The sequence below is a fragment of the Morone saxatilis genome, unplaced genomic scaffold, assembly GCF_004916995.1.
Source record: "Morone saxatilis isolate NCDOM2014 unplaced genomic scaffold, NCSU_SB_2.0 Contig20, whole genome shotgun sequence".
Classification (NCBI taxonomy): domain Eukaryota; kingdom Metazoa; phylum Chordata; class Actinopteri; family Moronidae; genus Morone; species Morone saxatilis.
In genome coordinates this window covers 17955868-17964595 of record NW_023339763.1, presented here as the reverse complement: position 1 = coordinate 17964595, position 8728 = coordinate 17955868, and the positions used below count along the sequence as shown (strand labels likewise).

The following is an 8728-nucleotide window of genomic DNA, read 5'->3' as shown; positions in this document are numbered from 1 at the left end:
GTGCTTCCAGCTTGTCCCTGGAAATCAAAGATTGGAGACATTATGTTTGGAAATAAACCCAAACACAACAGTTTTCACATATTGTGATGCTGCAGATGCTGTGTGATACAATGTGGCTGTGGGTAAAACAACGTGTGGCTTTTTAAAATGATCTGGTTGAATACAATATAAAAAATATTATAATCACTGGTGTAAATTTCAAGGCACTGTTTCAGGTGTCCACTGGACTGAACACCGTAAGCTGTTAGACAGACGTTTGTCACTACTTGTATACAGGTTTGGGCTATGTGGGCAGGACACATGTCTACTCTGTCTACTCTCACTAAGGCTGAGCATGCCTGGTGTTGAACACACTGTCACACACGCCATCTGTTACCTCCAACACTCCTGGCTTGGACAAACACGGTTATGAGTAGGTAATGGTGCGGACAAAACTTGTGACCTTGACACTGTCTCCTACGTGTGATGAACAGAGAGAGGGAGAGGTAGATTAATGAGAGCCAGTAGCCCTTTTGATTTTGGTTTGTGAGAGAAAGGCAGCAGAATCTTAGGTTGCCTGGAAACATGTCTGTCTCAGTGTGTGATGGAGTCTTTCTCTGCCTCTCTTATCTTATTCAACTTCAAAGATAAACATCAAGTCACCTCACTCAATAAACGTACATTCTCTTTTTTGACCTCATGCCAGACATCAAATGCCATTATGCAATTACTTGTGCCACATGCCATTTTCCCCTGGATTTCTCCATTTTAATGCTATTTTCATTCTCCTAACCATATATATGAAGGCAATTTTCCCACATGCATCATACCTATTTTCAGAGGCTGTGTCAGCTTGAGTCTTCTTGTCATAAGTGAGATGTAAGTAAGTCTGGCTCAGTCAAATATGATCAGTGTCCCTGAATTTAACTCAGCTTTATTCCGAGCATTAGCATTTACAGAAACATCACTTTTACTGGTGTGCAGCAAGAGAGCAAGGAGTGCTTGAAAATATGCCTTGTATTTTATTTACTTATTTTGAATCTTACTTAATAATTCATATTTGGTGCTTCTGAATGGACCTTTGTGTAAACCATTTTAAATGCTTTCTTAGCAGGACAACATAAAAACTAAATCAGTGATATATAACGATACATAATAGGGTGGCAAAAACGTAGCAGCAGAACACTATTGTCCAGATTTCCAACAGAATATGTGGGCAGTCATTTAATACACTGTACATATTGAATTGCAAGCCATGTATTAAACAAAAAGATGCTATATAATCAACTCTAGGTTGTCGCTAAGCTAAAAATGGGCTGGCTTGACAGATGTAACCAAATCCGATGACATGTTAATGATTTATTCTAAAATCTCTGTTGTGTTGTTTACAGTAGACGTAGTGCTTCACCATACACAGTACACGGTCTCAAACTTCATGTCTATAACTCTTAACTGTGTGACACTGGATGACGCTCATTAATCACCACATTTTTCCTTCTCAGACTGAATATTTTAATATCTCCATTGCATTTAGACACTGACATTACCATTTTGGCTTTAGCTCCATCGCCAATAGTCCACTATGTCTAGTCCACTACTCTCCCAACTCCCTGAGGGAAGAGATATGAGATTGATACTAACATTTGTTTAACAGTAAGAGCTCGTGATGAATTGCTGGGATAAGTCATTTGGTACAATTAGCACTAACATGTACTTGAAGTTTCCTTCTCAGATCATTAAAGTTCACCTTGATGGATTTTGTGAGGTTATTAATGTCTTGAAAAGCATATTTATTATCTCTTTGCACTTCTGACAGACAGAACATGCAATGGGTTAAGGTTACCCTCCGCATAAAATCTAAATAACAATTAGTGAGAAGTTACTTAAATTGCACTGCATTGTGGTTTTTAAGGATAGAATACTCTTTTTCCCTTTTTTTTCTCCCCAAAAATGGCACTTATATATTCCAGCACTTCAGTTTTGTTAACGGCTTGCACTGTTGAAGCGTAAACAAAAAGCTTTTGAGAGGCAAGAGGTCCTCACAACACCATGAGCTGAGCTGAGCTGCCATAAGAACAATCAGGCAGGACAATTCTATTGAAAACATCTCTCTCTGATGGATGAGATCTATCCAGTTCAAATGATTGTGTTCACTTTACACCCCCTTCATACAGACTCGATTTAGCCATCGTCCACAATTATTATTCGATCTACTGCCGTGAACACTGTGCCAAAAATGGTTTAATTTCACCCTCTGGATCAATAGCACCTGATGCAGCCCATCTCATTCTCGTCTCATGGTGAGGCACTGCATTTATAATGCTATTGACAATATTGAGCAGTATTGATGACAAGGCAGGATAAGCACCTCAGGCAATAGGCGGGAATGAAGTGCCATTTTTGTTTTGTTTTTTAACAGCTGTACACCTTTGTAATAGCTTTTTCAACCATGAACATGAAAATGAAATACCACCTAGTAAAACTAGAGGGCTTTGTTTAAATGCTTTGACTTAACACATTATCTATATCTTGACATATCTATAGAAATTAAAGGGTATAAAGACAAAATACATACAACAATAATACAGATGTGATGCATCAATTCTGTGGAGACAGAGAAGACATGTTGGTTTGTTGGACTAACAAAATGGCTCCAGTGACAAATCTGCAGTCTCTCAAGTTGTGTGGACCAGAGCATTAGCCTGGGGTGTTTATTTTCTTTTAATTGGATTTTATTGTCCTGATTTAAACCTGGTAAACTGTCCTTCATGTGTGCACAAGACATTGCCCTGATGCTACATTTTAATAAAATGTTAGGACCAGATGAAAATCTAAACAAAACACAGAAGCACAAGAAAAGGACATTTAATGAGTTTTCGGTTACTTGTAAGCTGATAAGGGCAGCCATGCAATTAAATAATTATCACAAAAATCCTCCGAAGGCAGTGCTAAGACATCCATTAAAGGACTGAATTAAGAGAGAAAACAAAACCTGAGCAACAAAAAACACCATATAAGCAGCATACTTTTATTTGTACATTGGCAATGCTGCAAAGACTAATGTCTAATAATGTATCAGCTGTTTAGGGTAAATTGTCTCCCATCAAAAATGAAAAGAAACACTAATTAGCATCATTATCAGAAATCCAATTGTCCAGAATGTAAAGTGCTACTGAGTTTTAGTGCTCCCATCCATTGTGTGTGTTATATGCTCCGTTTAGTTTCTCCCAGGGCAGCGGAGTGAAGAGGAGGGGCTGTGCTGTGCTGCTGCACCGTGCAGCTACTCACCTCTGAATCCCATCTGCACCTTTCATCTCTCAACTTGTCCCGCGTGAGGATGGATGCGTTTCCCCGCGGTGGGAGCCGGTAAAGTGTCAGAAGAATGCGGGTCGGATGGGGGGGGGGGGAAACCATCGGTAACTGGAATGTCTTTGGGCGTCGGTGATGTTTGCAATTGGTGACTGCAGAAATTTCCCAACGTGTCGGCGAGTCGACGGACCACTGCTTACTGGTGCGCTCTTGGAGAGGAAGAAGAATGGACATGCGACTGAGAATGATCTCTTTCAGCGGCTGAAATAACTGTTTTGGTTGCTTAAGTTCACTCACTTGAAACTGTAAACTGTCTTCAAAGTCGTACAAGTGAAAACAGGCTTGATTGATTCATTGATTGGGGTTTTTTGATCGCTTGAGGAGGAATTCATGCGCCGATAGCTTACGGGGCCAATATGCCAGAATGGGTCCTCTACAGTATTTCTTTCTCTGTGGACTTCTGTACACCCAAACCGACGGTAAGTTTATGGATACATCTATTACTAAATGTTTTCGTTGAAATTACATCCTGCTTCACATTTGGCTTTCGAAAAACACACCGGGCTGTGGCATGAAGCGAATTCGACCCATGATCTTTTCAGTTCAAGTGCATCCAGAAGATACCGACTCGTCTACGGTATCCCACATGATGTACAGTAAATGATTGTTCCTCTTATACGTCTGCTTAAAATCACAATGCGCCATTCCAGTGCGCCATATCACAATTGGTTAATTTAGTCTTGATATGAGCTATCTTACCATAGGCCAACTATTTAATGGCTTGGGGTAGACGAAAGTTACTCATTTATTCATAAGGGCTGCCCTAATTGAACAATTGATCCGTTACTCGAGTACAATCTTTGGCAGCTTTGTGGTACAGTATTGTGGTTCTAAATGCGTGCTGGCATAAAAAAATGAGTCAACACTAAACTTTTTTTTGTGTTCTAAACCTTAAGTATATTGTTTTGAATTAATTTAACTCCTTAGATCTCATATGCTGGTTGCCTTGTACTTGTATAGTCCTTCAAAAGTGTCAAAACCTAGAATTCATCATACTGTGCTCACTGTTTGCTGTAATGGACTTATCTTGGGTCACATTCTCTGTGGCCTTGTGCAAAGGGTTGCTCAGGCAGATGATGGACTAACTGTATGTCCTATAGCAGAAATGTTTAATGTGCCATAGAGAAGATGCTTACTCATACAGTCTGGAAAGTCACCCCTGATTGTTTTTGGTCTACAGGTTACTCATACAGTGCATGGACCTACAGTACAAATGCAGCAGAGACATATCTAAGATTCTTGACAGGAAGTGTTGTCCTTATCATGGAGTGTTCTGTACTACTATGTCCCCAGCAGCCCATAAAACATACATTTGTGTCAGTGGAGTAAATGAAGTGCAGGTGTGATCAGCACATAAAGTGGGTGTAGATCTGGCTGGTTCCAGCTCTGTAGTTACTTTGGCTGTGGTTTGTATTGGATTGGATTGCTGCTGAGATGCATTTCTAATGTTTTGTCCACCCTGTTTTACATACATTGGGGTTTAATCTACACATCTCTGACAAAGTCTCAACAAAAAAAATAGGATTCATTGCAGGGCTGTTGCATTGGCTTGTAATCCATTCGGCAGATAAATGAAATAAACATTTCAGCCTTTTTTTCGATTTAGTGTTAAAATTCTGGAGGCCCAAGCTATCCCAATAGACGGTTTCTGACTGACTATGCCTGTGGCAATACTGTAGGTAATATCTATTAGAGAGCATAATGCTTAGAGTTTGCAGTCAGTGCACAATACAGTATATATTACACGGACAATGGACTTACTTTGACTGTTCGTATCTATCCTAAGTCTTTTATCAATGTTACTGATTTTAACCTTGCAGCAGGGCTCGGACTGACTTTGTGGTTGTGACATTTCAAACTAAATTCTCAAATGACAGGAAGAACTTGAAGGACAGGCTCTCTTTGCTCGACAATCAAATGAATGTTTTGGTTATAAGCCTAAATTGAGTTCCTCTGAACTGCTGGTAGACAGATGTCACCTCAAAGTGACTTTTATTAGAGTGGTCCCTGCTTACAAGCCCTAACATGTTCCTGGCTAGCCATGAGTTGCAGCTTCAGCACCATGGATAGATCCCCATACACAGACCCACTGTAGAGAAAAGATGATCTGGGTAGCGCAAAGCATGAGCTTTAAGAGAGGCCGCATTTGACCAAAATGCTATTGGCAATGTATGTTTACCAAGAATCTTTATTTTAAAGGTTCATTGTGTGATGTTTAGGATGATCTGCCATTAATGAAATATATTATACATAATTATTTTTTCATTGGTGTATAATCACCTTTTTGTTAAAATTAATTTGTTTAGAATAAGCCATTTTTATATACAAACGCTTGCGTTCCACGGAGTGCGACATGTTTCTTCATTCATGTTTTTTGCGTGTTTCGAGGCAACTGTAGTTTCTCCTGCGTGCTTGGGGGTGGAGGGTAAGCGTGTGAGTTGCTTCTTCAACTACACCGCTGGATTCCACTACACTCTGCTCCTTTTAGCCCTAATTTTCATTCATTTTATAACTTTAGCAGGTATCAATACAGGACTATTCTGCTGTTTAAATACTAACATTAAATTCAAAGACTAAAAAAATCCAAATATCCATCCATCTATTCATCTTTTATCCCCATGCACTTATTCATATTCAGGGTCATGGGGTGCTGGAGCAGGCATTGAGCAGGAAGCAGGCAAACCCCCTGGATGGGTTGCCAGTCCAGAGCTAACATACTGACAGGACCCCGCAGGACCTTCTTGCTGTTAGATGACAGTACCAACCACTGAGCCACAGAGTCACCCACAATTTAAATCGTCTCATTTCAATTCTGTTGTCTGACAGCACAAGTCTCAAACTCTGCATTAGCCATAGTGGAGACTGGATAATGGGACAACTAATTAGAAGAAGTCACTGTTTCACAAACTGCCTGTTTGTGTGTGATTGTGGATACATGTAAATGTTGCTTAACCAAGAGACATATGTACTGTATAGGGTTTTAAAAGCATGTTAAAATCACAATATATCACCATGGTTTGGTGTGTTGGCGCCGGCTAATGGAGTGCTTTTTGTCAACAAACCTCTTAACATTATAGACTGCCACATCAATTTCATTCACATTTGCGGCTTTATTTTGGTTTCTGTGTAGCAGTTAGTCATCATGTTTGCCTTTGCAATTTGTATGATTTGTCACCATCAGAGGCTAAAAGACAAGAGACGGTGTAACATCAGTTTCATTTATTTATATCTTATTTATTACCTCGCCTTACGACAGTCCAAAAAGTCTGTTTTAGCATCTCCAAAATTACACTCTACTTCTGTTTGCATGCACACTACAGAAAAAGTAGACCTTTTAACACAGATATTATAATGTGCTCATGCACCATGAAACAGATCAGAGTTGTGATGCTGTCATGTCTGTAAACAAACATAGTGGCACTACATTTGGGTCATTCCTCTGTGACATTTAGAGATGGAACAGCAATAAAGGTGTTCACATTGCTAAACGAATGGAAAGAATGAGCAGAGTGAGGGTTGTGTTTGGGTTGCGATTACAGAATGATGATGACATGATTCTTATCTGGATAGTCAGGATTAAGCATTCTCATGACATTTGCTGAGGATTGACCAGAAATACCCTCGTTAAAGTCTAAATATTATGCATTTTAATATAATAATGTAGGCTTTTATGGGGGTAAGAGAATTGTAAACGTTGGATATCCACGCTTTTACAGTACAAAGTGAAGAATCCAAAGTAGCAGTCGCTGTTCCACTCCCACTGAGACAACATGTTTGATGATGTCAGTGTTTGATGGAACGTGTTAATGAAAAAGCTAATGAGATGTAATGACTCCTCAGCTCCTGTCTGTGAAAGTAAATATGTGAGCCTGAGTGTAGTAACACAGCATATAGTGCAGCCAGAACCTGACACTAATCAACTTTCCTTTCACAAGGACTTTACTTATACTTTATACAATATTATACTAGTTTTATTCTGTCAGTCACATGTGTGTACAATCAGTTTTTTAGCGAAACAATGAAAATATATGTTTGTGAGAGATTAGAACTATAAAAACCATTTATTGAAGTTTTCCATGTTTTCTGAGATATGACTTGACATTTCTCTCTGTCATCTTGTTTAATCAGCAGTGGTATGGTAATCAGCAACTCCCTTTGATTCACTGTTTGTATTTTGGTGATACTTGAGATAAGTGAGCGGGTGCTGCTTTGCTATTTTTGCACTGCACCCACTTTGATTTTCTCTTGACTAAGATTATGCTCATGCTAACTAACTAGCTAATTGCATTCATCCCAAACACACCGCTCTTGCTGCTGCAGCAACATTAAAATACATTATTTATGTGCATGTAAATATTATAGCTATTTCTTTAATGGCACTTTTTACTCTCTCGTTGTCCCTCTAGGGTCTCGTCTTCGCCAGAAAACTCCCTCCCCGCAGTGTGAGCACCCCTCCGACCTCATTGTCCCAAAGGAGACCAGGCAATCTCCAACCCGCAAAGCACCATGCTCAAGTTCCCACCCCTGTATATGGTACAAAGCATAAAGGACCTGCTTGAGATCTATCGCGACATCCCCAATCTCACCCCACTGTATGCTTGCCACCCAGCGGGGTCCTCTCTTCTTCCTCTCTATCGCCCACGACGAACGAGCCAACCTAACATAAAACTACGTTTGTGCCCACTAATACAGAGAGCTTAAGCCTGAACAGCATCTCTAAAAGTACATGAGGTCTGAGTTTCATCAAAATGTCCCTCTAAAGGCACGAAGTAATGTCCGGCAAAGCGAATCTCATTTCATGACAGAAAATATATATACATCTTAATCATTATATTGAGGTGTAAACTTGGGCACGTATAAAAACCTGAAATCCTTAATGTAACTGAAAAAGTAAAGAGTGTAAATAAGCATAACATTTCTGGCTATCTGTCATAGGGGATCCATATATGAGAGTCATCCATACATATGAGCACCACCCACCAATCCACTGCAACCTACCAACTGTGGTTTGTACACGTGCTGTGCTAGCAGTTGCACATATGTGTTGAAATGTTTTCAACGCCGCACCCGACGCCCTTTTACGAACCCTGTTCACCCATCCCCACTGGCAGCGCCACCCGTCGCCCACGCCTCAGCGAGCGCGCACCGACAAACACACGCGCCAGGCATCTTTAACCCTAGCAAACCCACTCTCACTGTCACGCACTTCTCACAGACACCCACCTCGCGCCAGCCCCTCGTCGCACGAAAGCCGCAATTCACATTTACTGCACACTACAGCAAACCCGGAGCTGATCTCTCTTGCCACTGAACCAGATCACCCACACCTCGGACGCACACGACAACCAGCAGATAGCAGCGGCACCACATCACACACACC

The 8728-nt window shown here is 40.5% G+C and overlaps 1 protein-coding gene across 1 annotated transcript in view; it reads left to right on the top strand.

Moving 5' to 3' along the window:
- The first annotated feature begins 3712 nt into the window (after positions 1-3712).
- LOC118331831 (roundabout homolog 2-like) overlaps positions 3713-8728 on the top strand; it is a 74128-nt gene continuing 69112 nt past the window's right edge. The window contains exon 1 of the mRNA XM_035666911.1: positions 3713-3767. Within this exon, the coding sequence (XP_035522804.1) occupies positions 3713-3767 (55 nt within the window). The remainder of the gene's footprint in view (positions 3768-8728) is intronic.